General features: G+C 38.9%; 1 protein-coding gene across 1 annotated transcript in view; it reads left to right on the forward strand.

Moving 5' to 3' along the window:
* Positions 1-5,140, forward strand: part of LOC137487279 (uncharacterized) — a 44,081-nt gene extending 38,941 nt beyond the window's left edge. Inside the window, exon 3 of the mRNA XM_073947693.1 lies at positions 666-5,140. Coding sequence (XP_073803794.1) covers positions 666-1,648 — 983 coding nt within the window. The 3' untranslated portion in view covers positions 1,649-5,140. The remainder of the gene's footprint in view (positions 1-665) is intronic.
* The last annotated feature ends 10,873 nt before the right edge of the window (positions 5,141-16,013 follow it).

Raw genomic sequence — 16,013 nt, forward strand, 5'->3', positions numbered from 1 at the left:
ACTCTTCATTATTGTCACTGATCATTCCACTCTTCAGTGGGTCATGAACTCCACGAAGACCACCTCACGTTTAATCCGCTGGCCCCTTCTTCAAAAATTTGACTTTGTGGTTGAGTACAAAGGGAACACTGAATGAAGCACCAGGTGCTTTTATCTTGCATTCATCCCTTACCTGGTTGTTGTGTATTCAGCTATAAAAGAACTAGTATTTCTCATCTCCATTGCAGAAATCTGGGAAGAGCAACACAAAGAACCAGATATAATCAAGATATTGCAGAACCTAGCAGATAAAGATTCTACTATGCATGAGCAATTTGAGGTATTTTATGACAAGTTATATCATTGTTTACTGTTGAAAGATAAACTCAAACACTACAGAATATATATATATATATATATATATATATATATATATATATATATATATATATATACATGCCACCCTTATCCCAAATCTCCTCCAACACTACCACGCACATCCATAAAGTGGACACTTGGGTATTTACAAAACTTGCCAAAGAATACATCTAATTGCTTTCTGTCCTGCAATGTGGACATCTGTAAAAACGTACGTGAAAAGGTGTGTGATGTCTTTTCACTTTTCAGCTTTTGATGAGAGTTTTTAAGACTTAATAAAAAACTAATGTTTTATTTATTTCTTTCAGACCGCATTGAAGAGAATGAGGGGAGTAAAGAGGAGAAACATCATGTCAAAACTGAGGAAAAAAATATTTTTTTGAAAAGGAGAAACAAGAATCGTTTCACCTGTACTCAGTGTGGAAAGAGTTTGGCAAACAAAAGCAAACTTAAGATTCACATGATGATCCACACTGGAGAGAAACCATTCACATGCACTCAGTGTGGGAAGAGTTTTAACTGCTCATCACACCTTAATCAACACATGATGATCCACACTGGAGAGAAACCATTCACATGCACTCAGTGTAGGAAGAGTTTTTACTGCTCATTCTCCCTTAATCGACACATGAGGATCCACACTGGAGAGAAACCATTTGCATGCACTCAGTGTAGGAAGAGTTTTACCTGCTCATCACACCTTAATCAACACATGATGATCCACACTGGAGAGAAACCATTTACTTGCACTCAGTGTGGGAAGAGTTTCAGCCAATCATCATCTCTTAATCAACACGTGAGGATCCACACTGGAGAGAAACCATTCGCATGCACTCAGTGTGGGAAGAGTTTCAGCCTATCAACATCCCTTAATTACCACATGAGGATCCACACTGAAGAGAGACCATTCACATGCACTCAGTGTGGGAAGAGTTTTATCCGGTCATCATACCTTAATCTACACATGAGGATACACACTGGAGAGAAACCATTCACATGCAGTCAGTGTGGCAGAAGTTTCATCCAATCATCACACCTTAATCAACACATGAGGATCCACACTGGAGAGAAACCATTCGCATGCACTCAGTGTGGGAAGAGTTTCAGCCTATCATCATCCCTTAATTACCACATGAGGATCCACACTGATGATAGACCATTCACATGCACTCGGTGTGGGAAGAGTTTTACCCGCTCATCACACCTTAATCAACACATGAAGAAAAACCATTCAAATGCACTCAGTGTAGGAAGCGTTTTTACTGCTCATTCTCCCTTAGTCGACACATGAGGATCCTGTGGTCACACTGGACTTTTCTCGCCATAGACTTCCATTCAGACGCACGTGAATGCGTCAGACCGGAAATGCAAGTTCGTGCCTCAAGTTTCGCAGTTCATTGCCTTGCAGAGTTCAAGCTTGGTGAATTCTGACCTGCAAAATTGCATAACTTGACTGTGTGAGACCTATCGAAGATCAAAACATGACCTCTCTGGACTAGGGCTGTAACGATACACCAAACCCACGATTCGGTTCGTATCACGATTTTTGACCCACGATTCGGTTCGTATCACGATTTTTTTTTTTTTTTTTTTGTGTGGGGTGGGCAAAAAAAAGATTTTTAAAACTATTTTTTATTAAATAACATTTGAAAAATCTTTATAAACTAAACATCAAAGAATAATATTAACTATGCAAATTATTAACAATATAAATAGCCATATATAAAATAAATAAATAGCCAAAGCTATATCACTTCTGTTTTCTTTGTAACAAAATACTGTTAAAAAACCAAACAGAACTAAACTCCATTGTGTAGATGGTTCAAGCATGTTGAAAATTCTTTTTCAATCAAGTTCTCTTACATAGAAAAAGTAAATTAAATAGCTACTAGGGATGCTCATTTTGTTAATTTTGCTAACCGACAACATTAATCGGTTATTACCAGTTAACTGGTCAGATTACTGTTAATTTTATATTAAACAAATTGACGTGTCTATTTTTTGTCTGACACATTAAATATTGCATTTTAAAATACTGATTTATTTTTATATGTTAGAATATTAATAGCGGAACAGAACAACAGAGCATTTCCACGCACCTGCAGTGTTTAGCACAGAAGAGCAGAATAATCTAAATAAAATAAATAGGACTGCCCTAAATTATTTTCACTTAAATAATTAATTTATATTACAAAACGACAATACTGACTGATTCTTTTTAATAACCGGCATAGGCTTTTTTTTCCAATCATATGTTTTTTTCTTCCGTCAAATAAAAATCGCAGACTTCCTCAAATTGCCCGCTTTACGGAAAATATGCATTTATTTAAAGCTCTGCTGTTATTATTATAATCACAAAACCTTTTACATTTTAATAGAAATTATTATTTTAAAGATTATGTCCTGATATAGTCTATGCTTTCCTCTCTCTCCCTCGCGGTTCAAGTGCGCGCGCTGCGTGATGAAAAGACAGCAACAATGCGCTCATATGTAGACTTTTTGTAAACAGTTTTGTTGTTTAAATATGATATTGCATTAATCTGCGTACATGCTTTATAAGCTGTAAAATAAAAAGTAAAGCCTATTTGTTGCGTTTATTACGCAGATCCAGGTCAACATAAGCGCTGGTTAAGCATCAACAGGTCTGTATCAAACAGCAATATTCTTCTTCCATTTTGCTTCTTTGGCAAATGTGTCAGTAGGCACGGGTTACACGTTATGGTCCCGCAAATTAAGTATGCCTTGCAGTTAAACAAGGGGCGAAAACAAGGCGCACCTCACTGCCTTTATGTTGACAAGGAAAAAAGAAGAGGCGCGGTCCTCTTATGAAACGACTGAATCAGCTGGGTATCGATTGTGCAAAAGTGTTTCTGTCTGTGTTGTTACAATAGTAATATTTAATACTATTGTGATATTCAAGATTTGTACATTCATACAGCTCTGGATAACCTAAAACAGCGATTAGACCTTCAGAGCGGCGTTAATGCGTCCTGAAGTAAATCGAAACGGCTATAAACTCCAGCAAGATAGAGTGATTATATGCAGAGCCATATACCTTTATCTCTAAATAAAGTATAACTATAGAAATTGTGTTCATCTTAACTGAAAGCTTCGTCGTGTTTTCTGACCTCACACATCGCGCACCTGTCAGTCAGCGCTCTCAAAGGTTCAAACAGAAATCGCACAGCACGGATACAGAAAAGTTTGCACTGTTACCTGACATTTGGTGAACGCCCATCCCTCTCTGCGCAGCCACATTAACAGTGTGAGCAAATCATCGTATATGCGGTGAAAATCCAGCCGCTTTGACAGCATTGGCAATGTTTCTGGTTTTGGTTTTGTTTTTGATATTCCTGACACATTCAGACGGTCCCTTACTAAGAGCTCCGTGCGAGCTCTCCCGGCTAAATATTGCGAGAGCTTAAACGGAGCAGTGCTTGTAATGTCGAACGAAAAAAAGTGTTAATTAGCTCAACTTTTGCAGGCAGGCGTGACGTTATTGGAAAGGTATCACGGGGTGTGTCGCGATTCTCCCTTATCACACCGCGACACAGGATCATAGATCTGAGTGTCGTGATTTTGATTTTATATCGTGTATCGTTACAGCCCTACTCTGGACAGTTAGTAAAATATAGACCAATCGCTCGCTTTTTAAATGTCTGATCATCTTGTTTAATCCGGCTCCTTTTCACAGCGCTGTACAACAGAATTTTGCATGCTCAAATTCTAGTGTGACCGCAGCTTCGATGTGGGATGAGTTTCAGCAGCTCCTCAGACCTTTATTAAACACAAGAAGACCCACACTGGAGGGAAACCATTCACATCTACTCAGTGTGGGAAGAGTTTTAACCAATCACCAAACCTTAATGAACACATGAAGATCCACACTGGTGTGAAAGAGTATATGTGCTTTGAGTGTGAGAAGACTTTTATTACAGCTCCAAAAACTGCACCAGACGATTCACACTGGAGAGACCGTACAAGTGTTCAAACTGTGACGAGGTTTAATCAGTTAATGCATCTCAAAACACAAAAGAGGATTCACACTGGAGAGAAACCGTACAGATCTGATCATTGTCTACAGAGTTTCGCTCATTCGGCGCAGCTTAAGAAACACGTGGACAAAAAGTTGCACACATGACATGAATGCAGCAAAACATTTTCTCATGTGCACAGGATGTTTCATGTCTGAATAATGTTTGAATAGGCTATAAATAACAGTATAATACAGTATAATAGGTATACTGTTTTCCAACACTCCTACACTGCAGTAGATGGGGATTGTAATTGTAAATGTGCCGCGCTCCTTGCATTTATGTAAACACATTGATGGCGGCTGAGAGAAAAACAGTTTCATAAACATCTGGCAAACAGCACCTCTGTAGCTTGAAATCTCGTCTACTCCACTCTCCAGTGTATTCATGTAGCTAGTGTTGTTTTGGATGATGTTCTCTGTTTGACTCCCTGAATGAGAAATCCAGATTGGAGTATTTGGTAAATCGTGATTGGATGCCTCCATTACTCATCAATGGATATATATAAGTTGTTGTGCTAGCTACCTCAGGACCTGTGGCTACTCAGGAGTCCTCATGTCAAGACCTCCCATCTCATTGATTCTTTAACCTTATGGTTTTGTTTTGCATTACTTATATCATGTAGTTAAAATGTTGTTGTGATTATATCCTAAGTTCTTTATCTTCATTAGTATCCCTAGACATTTGTTGGTTGTTTTGATTGATTGTTCTATGAGTTACATTTTATAATAAATCATTTGCATTCAGGTTATTTTGTTGGCTCATCTCTCTTTTATGCTGCTACTCAAACAAGCGGGTCATAACACTTTGTAAAATGTGTCCGGTTGTATCCGAGACCTTGTCCTTTCAGGCACCGTTTACACTAGTGCGTTTTAGTTTTAAAACGGCGTTGTAGAATGTAAACGATCTGCGTCCACACTCGCGTTTTACCCAGCGTTTCTGAACAGCTCTCCGTCCACACCAAAACGCTGAAAACGCACATCACGTGACCACACACACACTCTCGGGCAAGCGCTCCAGCATTTCTACCCAGATGAGAGCTCTGCTTGTCGGACTGCTCATCAAGCATCTCCCGCTGGATCTAATCTCGCTATATTTGCTGAACGTGATATTTCATTCATGTTGTTGTCTTTATCTAACGACATAGGCCAATTCCCTGACTTTGGTCATTGGAATCTATTAAGTTACTTGTTCACGGGTAACATGTTTTGGTTAAGCACAAAGATAAGTTAATAATTAATCCAGGTACATTGACTGATCGCTTGCCTTTATTTCCTACAATGTATAAACTTATTGTATGTTATACTTTTATAATTATCGATTATTAAAACTGATATTCAGCAAAAGAGAGGGTGCGTTTCGTATTTTCACTGAAATTGATAGGAGGCAGTTGTTATAGGCTCCGTTTTGTCATAAATATCCACACATTGAAGATGACGCTCATATATTCAGCACGGCGCCTCAACATTTCTGCTGTCTGTTTAGTTGTTAATATTAAAAAGAAAATAGGCAGTTCCTTAAATCATGTTTACATTTTATTGTTGAGAAAGTGAAACAACGTAGCCAAGGTGATGTGAATGAAGTTATAAAGTACACTGTTCCCTTTGAAGATTTACCCGTGTCCTTGGTATGGTTTCCATATCAAACTGAGAAGGGGGAGACTGCAGCCTTGATCAAACTTGCGAAGTCTTAACTTACAAGAAGAGGATGCGAGACTGAACTGTGTGTGGGCTACTTAATATTGAGGAAAAGCCCCAATCAGATAGACGAACGTCGGCAGCCCCGCCTCCGTTTTCAGATGTCTCCGTCTTTCCCCATCCACACTGAGACGGAGCAGCAGCGTTTTAGAATGAAAACGGCCTCTCCAGCGTTTTCAAAAAGCTCCGTTTTCGGCGCTCAAGAACTCCGGCGTAGTGTGGACGGATGGCGTAACCGTAGCAAAACTTATGCGTTTTCAAACTAAAACGCACTAGTGTAAACGAGGCCTCAGTCATGACCATAGGTGTGAGTAAGTACTTAGATTACCTTTCGTCTCAGCTCCTTCACCACAACAGACAATTACATCAACTGCATTACTGCTGCCGCTGCACTGATCCATCTTTTAATCATATATTCCATTCCTCATGGCAAAAAAATGCAGATACTTAAACTCCATTTGGGGTAAGGACTCTCCGCCAAACTAGAGATGGCCACTGTTTTTCAGTCAAGCATTATGGTTTCTGACTTAGAGGTGCTGTTTCTTTCCCGGCCATGTCACACTTAGCAGCAAACCGTCCCACTGCATGCTGAAGGTCCATGTCCAGAGTACCCGTGGGGTCTCAAAAGCATTGAAAAACTCTTAAATTTCATAATCTCAAATGAAGGCCTTAATAGCCTTGAATTTTGTAAATAAAGTCTTGAATTTCATTAAAAAGGTCTTAATTTTATTCATTTATTTTTGCCTTTCCTAGGATTAAGTTCATACCGTAACAAAAATGAACTGTTACTAATGTAGGCTAATTAAAAATTCATGCAGCGTAACATTGAGTGCACCTCACGCTCCACGTCATAGCAGAAAGCGTGAAAGCGTGCGCACCCGTCATATGGTTACTTGAGGTGAGGTACAGAACAAGATAGTCACTAGCCCAGTTTGTCGGCTAAAATGGGAAAGTGTCGCTGTGGCCAAGGAATTCGAATTGCACTTGGGTTAAGCCTGTGCCAGGAAATGACTGCGACGCCTACTGCTGTTGATGCCGGAAATATTTTAAGCTAACGTTAGCGACAATGGTTGTTACGGCCTAGGACTCCCATATGGGGGGTTGCCAAACACAATGCGTGTAGTACTGCTTGTCAGTGCCAACCACCTGTTGTGCAGTTCTGTGCAGTGGAAACCTCTTTAATTACTGAAACAGCTTTAACGATCAGTAATGAAGTAATTTCTACATTAGAAGAATGACACTTTCTTTTTCCTGTTTTACGGTAGTCGATAACAAAGTTTTTGATGCGTTACTGCCACCTCTTGCTCTGGTTGGTGATGTCACCAAACAATCATTGGGCTGACACGAGAAACTTGCTTGATTAAAAGATGGCTGAGAGAGATTAGATTAGATTAGGGTGTAATTCATTAATGAAAAGTTGTAAAAATATATACAATATAATGCTTATTGCAAAGTATTTCCCTTTACTATAAATGACTTTAGTATTTTTATTTTGTAACACCTGGTTTTATTGGATTTTTAGTTTTTTACTGTTATATAACATAATTTGTTTCTGTTTGGTACAACATAATATTTACAGTAAATAAATGAACTGAATCATTTTTCATTGACAGTTTTATTGATCACTAAGATATGATTGACTTGGATTTAAGTTGCTTTGATTTAAATATGAATATTGTAAAATTAGCTTGGGTGTAGCTACACTACTTTTGCCAAGGAGTTTTTAGCTTAGCTTGCTACATTTCCAAGAGGTAAGCTTTTAGTCTAGTTAAGCTGGCAATCTGGCTTTAAGAAAGGCCACTCAACTGAGACTGCCCTGCTCTCGGTCGTGGAGGATCTCTGACTGGCTAAAGCAGACTCTAAATCATCAGTCCTCATCTTGCTGGATTTGTCAGCTGCTTTTGACACTGTCAACCACCAGATCCTGCTATCTACGCTCGAGTCACTGGGCGTTGCGGGCACTGTTATACAATGGTTCAGATCTTACCTCTCTGACAGGTCATTCAGGGTGTCTAGGAGGGGAGAGGTGTCCAACCTACAGCATCTAAACACTGGGGTATCTCAAGGCTCTGTTCTTGGGCCACTTCTCTTCTCCATCTACACAACATCTTTAGGACCAGTCATCCAGAAACATGGATTTTCCTACCACTGCTATGCTGATGATACCCAGCTATACCTCTCTTTTCATCCTGATGATTCCTCGGTTCCAGCTCGCATTTTCAGCCACCCACCTTTATGTTTGGCCACAAAATACACCAAACTGGATTTCAAAGAATCCCAGCAGATGTTTTCTGTTAATCTCCTTTAACATATGTGCATATAAATTTGTTAGCTTCCTTTATCCACAGCCATATCACCCTGCAGCCCAAGACCGGTTACTCACTGAAGCTAAGCAGGGCTGAGCCTGGTCAGTACCTGGATGGGAGACCACTAGGGAACACTAGGTTGCTGTTGGAAGTGGTGTTAGTGAGGCCAGCAGGGGGCGCTCAACCTGTGGTCTGTGTGAGTCCTAATGCCCCAGTAAAAGTGAAGGGGACACTATACTGTCAGTGGGCGCCGTCTTTCGGATGAGACGTTAAACCGAGGTCCTGACTCTCTGCGGTCATTAAAAATCCCATGGCACTTCTCGTGAAAGAGCAGGGGTGTAACCCCGGTGTCCTGGCCAAAGTCCCTCTATCGGCCCTTACGATCATGGCCTCCCAATCATCCCCTTCCACCGAATTGGCTCGATCACTGTCTCTCCACTCCACCTATAGCTGGTGTGTGGTGAGCGCACTGGCGCCGTTGTCCTGTGGCTGCCGTCGCATCATCCAAGTGGATGCTGCACACTGGTGGTAGTGTGGAGAGACCCCCCTCATGATTGTAAAGCGCTTTGGGTGTATGGCCATACACAATAAATGCGCTATATAAATACACATTACATTACATTACATTACATTACATTACATTACAAATGTGTGTATATGTGTGTAACAGGGTAAAAATAATGTTTAATTGTCTTTCACCAAAATGGGTTATTTTGTTTATTTTGTGGTTGTTGAGAGACCTCTTGTGGCAACAGTGTGTAATTGTTTCTTTCACCTTTCACCTGCAAAGCCCCGCCTACAGCAGAAAATGGTTGCTGAATGCAGAAAGGCGGTAGGTAAAATGTGCTCCAGCTAAATGTGACAAATTTAGTATTTTAACACATATTAATAACACATACAAGCCCAATATGAACATTAAGTGATGTTTTAGATCAAATCTGTCGAGTGATTGCCGTGTGTGACCTACTTTGTGTGGTTAAATTTGCTCATGCTATGTGTAGCTGGAATGATGACATTAATATGTGCAGGGGGGATTTCTTACTATTTGTTTGGGGGTTTTTAGATGCATGTTTAAATGCATACTGTTGCCAGAGGATGTATATTTCTGTTACAGAATAAACAACGCAGAATGCAGTTCTCTGTGTCCGCCTGAGTGATTTGTGTCATCAGGAAGAGAAGCGTTACATGTGCATTTCCTGTAGTAAAAGTGCACTTAATAACTCTTGGTGATAACTAAAATTGAAAAAACAAATGTGTGTAATATATTTGTGTAATTTAATAATCATATACCCTCTTCTCTGTTGATTTTGTTGTGTTAGAAAACTACATGCTGGTTCTTGTTAATAAAAAAATAGTGTTGTGGTAACAGCAGTGTGTGTGTGTGTGTGTGTGTGTGTGTGTATGTGTGTGAATACACAGCCAGTCTTGAACAGAGAGCTTGAGTTCAGTCTTTCTGCTCATCAGGTCGGTCTTTACTCTACACTCAGTGTCTAAATCTTCCTCAGCACATCGGCTTTCACATCGCTATAACTGATGCGTTTTAGAAACACAGCTATAACAGTCAGAGAAACATTTGCTGATCTCCATGATGGTGAGGTCAAATTAAATATCTTTAATAAAAAAATACTTCTGCATGTGAGTTTAACACTTCTACATTACGCTGATTTGTGGAGATGATGAAGGGTTTATATGTGTGAGTGTGATTTAAATGTCTGATCCTGAAGATCAAATCCTCAAACACAGATTAAACACTGAGTCAAACACGCTCATTTAAACACTGTGTCTAAAAGCTTTATTTTTAATCCCTTTACAGTGTTTGTGCTCTTCTATATCAGACTGACTCAATAGTGTCCAATAATTCAGCATTAAATATAACTCTAAACATTCAGAGTCACCAAATCAAAAGTAAAGTTAAAGCAGACCTTCAGTTGAACAGGAAGAAAAACTGCTCAAAACAGGTTTCTTTAAGAGGTTTCATCTCCACCTGCTGGTGAAAGCTAGAGCAGCTGGCGATCTTCAATCTGCAATCTATTGCTTCTCCTGCAGTTCCCGGATGTAATGTTGATTTTTTTTTTTTTTTTTTTTTTTTACTGTTTTATTTATACATTGTGAAACATTACAAAAATTTACAAAGACATAATCATGTAACAATAAGCAAATATACTGAAGAGTATTTTGAGCAAATAGTAATAATAAAAATAAATAAACAATAATAAATAAAAATAAGATAATAAAAATGAATAGATAAATAAAATAAAAAACAACAACACTTGTGCAATCTTATATACATAAAAAACAAGTCTACAATGTGTTGACCATAAGTAGTTTCCCATAAAAGCTGGGCATTAGGGGGTGGGGACTCAATCAGAAGGAGGAGGGTCAAGCTGAAGAGTTTGGGCATTAGGGGGTGGGGACTCAATCAGAAGGAGGAGGGTCAAGCTGAAGAGTTTGGACATATTTGCGAAGGGGTTCCCACAAATTAATAAAAATAGTGCTAGTTCGGTGAAGAGAGTACCTAATTTTTTCTAATTTCATAAAATAAAGAACATTTCTTATCCAACAAGAGTGAGAAGGCGGGTGTGGGCTCTTCCAGTTCAGAAGAATTAATCGCCTAGCCAGAAGAGTTAAGAAAGCTACAAAGTCTACAAAATGAGAGGGTAAAGTGTGGTCGGGCGGAAGAACCCCAAATAAACCAATAATTGGTCATGGTGGGATATCAACAGTGGTAATAGCTGATAACGAGAGAAATATTTGTCTCCAAAATGAAAGCAGGGAAGGACAGGACCAAAACATATGAAATAAAGTAGCTGTACCAGAATGACACCTGTCGCACTCAGGGTCTATAGACGGATTGATGCGAGCTAGCCTGCTTTTGGACCAATGAGCTCTTTGCACTACCTTGCATTGTATAAGCCTGTGACGTGCACAGATTGAGGAGGAGTTAACCCTGTTCAAGACCGCTTTCCATGTCTCCTCTGTAATCTCAATTCCCATGTCTTGAGACCAGGTGGTCCGTAAGTTATCAGAAGGAAATTGAAGATTAACAATTATATTAAATAATTTAGAAATTGAACCTTTAGCACAGGGATCTATGCCCAGTATTGTGTCTAGATCTGAAGTTGGCGGTGCATTTGGAAAGTTAACAAATTTTTTGCGCACAAAATCTCGAGTTTGTAAGTATCTGAAAAAAATTGGATTTAGGGACATTAAATTGAGAGGCCAACTGACCAAAAGAGGCAAAAACACCGTCAATGTAAAGATCACCAAAAGAAGCCAATCCAAGATCTCTCCATGAGGCATAAGCACTGTCCAAGATAGAAGGGTAAAACAGAGGATTGGAGTGTATTGGGGATAATAAAGAGATATTGTGAAAACCAAAATGGCGCAAAAATTGGGTCCAAATTTTGAGACTGTTTTTTACAATTATATTATTTGAATATTTAATTGGGGTCATTGTATATGGGAGGCATAAAAGAGCAGCCAAAGAGAACGACTTATTGCACGAGACAGATTCAATGTGCAGCCAAGAGGGGGGATTCGCTAATTTGCATGAATGTAGCCAATATAGAGTAGAGTGTAAATTTGCTGCCCAGTAATATATTTGGAAATTTGGAAGAGCTAGACCACCCAATTGTTTTGTTCTTTGAAGAATACTTTTACGAATCTTTGGGGTTTTTCTGTTCCAGAGAAAACTAGAAATAGAGCAATCAAGTGAAACAAAAAAAGATTTTGGAATAAAAATAGGAATACATTGAAATAAGCAAAGAAATCTAGGAAGTACATTCATCTTAATACAGTTAACCCTACCGATCAAAGATAAGGGGAGGAGAGACCATCGATTAAAATCCTGTGTAAGATTATTCACTAATGGGACAAAGTTGAGGTCAAATAAGTCCGAAAAGCTTTTTGTGACATTTATGCCCAAATATTTGAAACTTTGTAAGGAGGATTTGAAAGGTAGAGAACCTAATGGGTAATCCAAGGCTGCTGTATTAATAGGCATCAATTCACTTTTACTCAAATTTAATTTATATCCTGAAATCAGGCCGAAGTCTGCAAGCAATTTCAACACCAAAGGAATAGAGGTACAAGGGTCAGACACATATAACAAGAGATCATCGGCGTATAAAGACAGTTTGTGCTCCAACTCCCCCCTTTTTATGCCAGCCATTGCACTGGCTCTTAGAGCAATTGCCAACGGCTCAATGGCTATTGCAAATAGTAAAGGGGAGAGTGGGCAGCCTTGTCTAGTACCGCGACCAAGTGAGAAATATTTAGAATAATTGTTATGTGTTCGTACACAGGCCATTGGAGATGTGTATAAAAGTCTAATCCAAGTTAAAATTTGATCAGGAAACCCAAATTTCTTCAGTGTGTAAAGCCGATACCTCCACTCGACTCTATCAAATGCCTTTTCAGCATCCATAGAAATAACTAATTCTGGAGATGCATTTGAAGAAGAAGAGTAGAGAATATTTAAAAGGCGTCTAATATTGTGAAAAGAGTGTCTATTTTTAATAAAACCTGTTTGGTCTGGTGAGATTATAGCTGGGAGAACAGTCTCTAAACCTCTTGCTAAAACTTTAGCTAATAATTTGACATCAGAACAAAGTAAAGAGATGGGACGATAGCTACTGCACTGGGAGGGATCTTTATCTTTTTTAAGAATAAGGGAAATAATAGCCTGTCGGAGAGAAGGAGGAAGGGTACCTGAACTGTAAGACTCATTAAACATGTTAAGTAAAAGAGGAGACAATTTGTCAGAAAATGTCCTAAAGAATTCTGCAGGAAAGCCATCAGGCCCTGGGCACTTGCCATTCTGCATGAGATTTAGAGCAGTCTTAATTTCTTCCAATGCAAGTGGAGCTGCCAAATTAGAGGAGATATCAGAATCAATACAGGGTAAATTTAGAAATTTGAAAAAAGTGTCTAATTGAGCCTCTTCGACTATATTTTCCAAAGTATATAAAGAGGCATAGAAATCTTTAAACATGTCATTAATAGTTAGTGGGTTGGCTGAAAAACCAGTGGGGGTGGAGATTTGAGTAATATGATGTGAAGCTGCAGACTGACGTAACTGATGAGCAAGCAATTTACTTGATTTATCACCGAATTCATAATAATTAGAATGAGTTTTATGTAAAGCATCAATTGCCTCATCTGTGGTAAGCAAATCAAATTCTGTCTTTGTTGTGAGAAACCGAGCAAAAAGGTCAGGGTCTGTTGAGTTAGCACATTTAGCCTGAAGGTCTGACAACAAATTAAGAAGCTTGACCCTACTTTCGTTCATTATTTTTTTCTTGTATGCTGCATATGAGATAATTTCTCCCCTTAAGTAAGCCTTGCATGCCTCCCATATAGTTTTAGGTGAAACTTCTGGAGAGAGATTTGTAGAGATAAATAGATCAATACGATCATTAATAACTTCTATAAACTCAGGATCTTTAAGTAGTAAGGAGTTAAAACGCCAGGGTGGCCTAGACATTGAAAAGCCAGGAAGAGCCAGATCAAATGTAACAGCGGCATGATCTGAAATTACTATAGCATTATAAACACATGAACTAATCAATGGAAGCAAATTATTATCAACCAAAAAGTAATCTATAAGGGAAAAAGAGTGATGGACAGGAGAAAAAAATGAGATTTTTTTGTATTCGGATTTAAAAAGCGCCAAACATCAGAAACAGCATATTGCTCCATAAAAAGCTGAATGATCCTACTAGATTTAGACTGTGCACAGAGTCTGGAAGATGAGCGGTCTAGAAGAGGGTCTAAACAACAGTTAAAATCCCCACCTAGAATTAGTTGGTTTGAGTGTAAATCAGGGAGGGAAAACAAAATTTTTTTGAAAAATGCCTCATCGTCCCAATTAGGTCCATATACGTTAGCCAAAACCAAGCGAGCTCCGTTTATTTGTCCTCTGAGAATAACAAAACGCCCATTAGGATCCGAAATAACCTCAGAGACTGAAAAGGGAATCGATTTGTGGATGAGAATAGCTACACCTCGGGACTTACTCTGGAAACTAGAATGGTAAAGCTGACCTACCCATCCCTTTCTTATCTTTAGATGATCAGCAGGCATAAGGTGTGTTTCTTGGATAAAGGCAATGCTAGTATTTAAATGTTTTAAATAGTTAAGAACTTTATTTCGCTTCACTGGGGAGTTAAGCCCCTTAACATTCCAACTAGTGAATTTTAGTACACCACGCGTTGCTACCTTGTTACTCATGAGGGACATTAATAACAAATACTACAAGCGTGATCGAGTCTATGAGAACCCACCCCCAAGTATGCACAGCCAACATAGCAGGTGGCTAGAAGCATTATGAGGATACAAAATGCAGTAAAAGTGATTGCACACAAAAATGCAAAAAGAAAAAAAAAAGCACAACAAAAACAAAACAACAGTAACAAAGGAAAAAAAGAAAGAAAGGGAAAAAAAGATAAACCCACTCTTAAACCCACCCTTTCCCCAGCTGACAACAAGAACTGCAGCTGAACCCACTTTACCATAACAGGCAGGTTTCCTAACTCCTAGTCCTCCCAAACATAATAGTTACATCAGTAATATTAAATTTTTGTTTTTCATTCAATGCTTACTGACAAACTTAGACTGCAAAACAAATTGGTGGAAGAGAAAAAAGAAAGGCGAAGCAATCGCACACAAAATACAAAATGGCAGTAACACTATGCCTCACAAAATAAGCACAAATCTAAGTAGATTGGATTTTAACATAACATAAAATAGTTTGCAGTAAGTTTTTAACTAAGCAACATCAACATAGCTTTATCAAATTTAACAATGTCCAATATAAAAACCGCTGGGCCAACCTCCCAGGCTGTTCTTTAAGTAATAAAAAAGGTCAAAAAGTAAATTCTGCTTGCAGTATAAAAAGCCTGACTGAGCTTATTGTGAATCTAAACCAAAATCCAAGTACTAGTCATCCCTTATTTAGATCGATATAAAAAAACAACAACAAAGCAGCATAATATGCAATGTAAAAAAAAAAAGGGGAAAATAAACTGCAAGCCTACAATTCAGCCTACTATAAATAAAAAAATGAGCTTTTAAGTTCAAGCACGGAAAAGTCTTTATACTGAGCAGGTTTATATCTCAAATCCACAGGTACATCCTATAGCATCCTTGGAGAGGGAGGCGGCCAGAAAGACATTAATGACTGTACATAGTAGAGTCTAATTCAACTCGTTTGCTACTAGCTCGAACTCTGGATGAAACTGTTGGCTTCCGAAACCAAAGCAAGCCATTTCTGCGACTTTCAAGATCGGAAACTTTAGCTTTTAGCCACTCGTTGTCCTTCTGGAGCCGCAAACACGTAGCGTTGAGTTGATCGAGTTGCTGACCAAACTCTGTAGCACCGGACTCGAGGTTTCCGATGCGAAGGTCATGATCAGCCACCGTGGATTGAATATTGTCAAGCTTGGTTGCCAAACTTTCAAAAGATGTTTTAAAATCCTCTGCGATCGAGGCTCTAAGATCGTCATGTAGCGCACGAATCTCGGCCAACGTGACGTTAGCATTTGGCGAAGGAGAACCTTCTTTATCGACCTGTCTGCCCCTTCCTTTTGACATTTCAAAGATAAAATATGTTGCAGAAC

Source organism: Danio rerio, chromosome 4, assembly GCF_049306965.1.
Source record: "Danio rerio strain Tuebingen ecotype United States chromosome 4, GRCz12tu, whole genome shotgun sequence".
In the NCBI taxonomy this organism is placed as follows: Eukaryota; Metazoa; Chordata; class Actinopteri; order Cypriniformes; family Danionidae; genus Danio; species Danio rerio.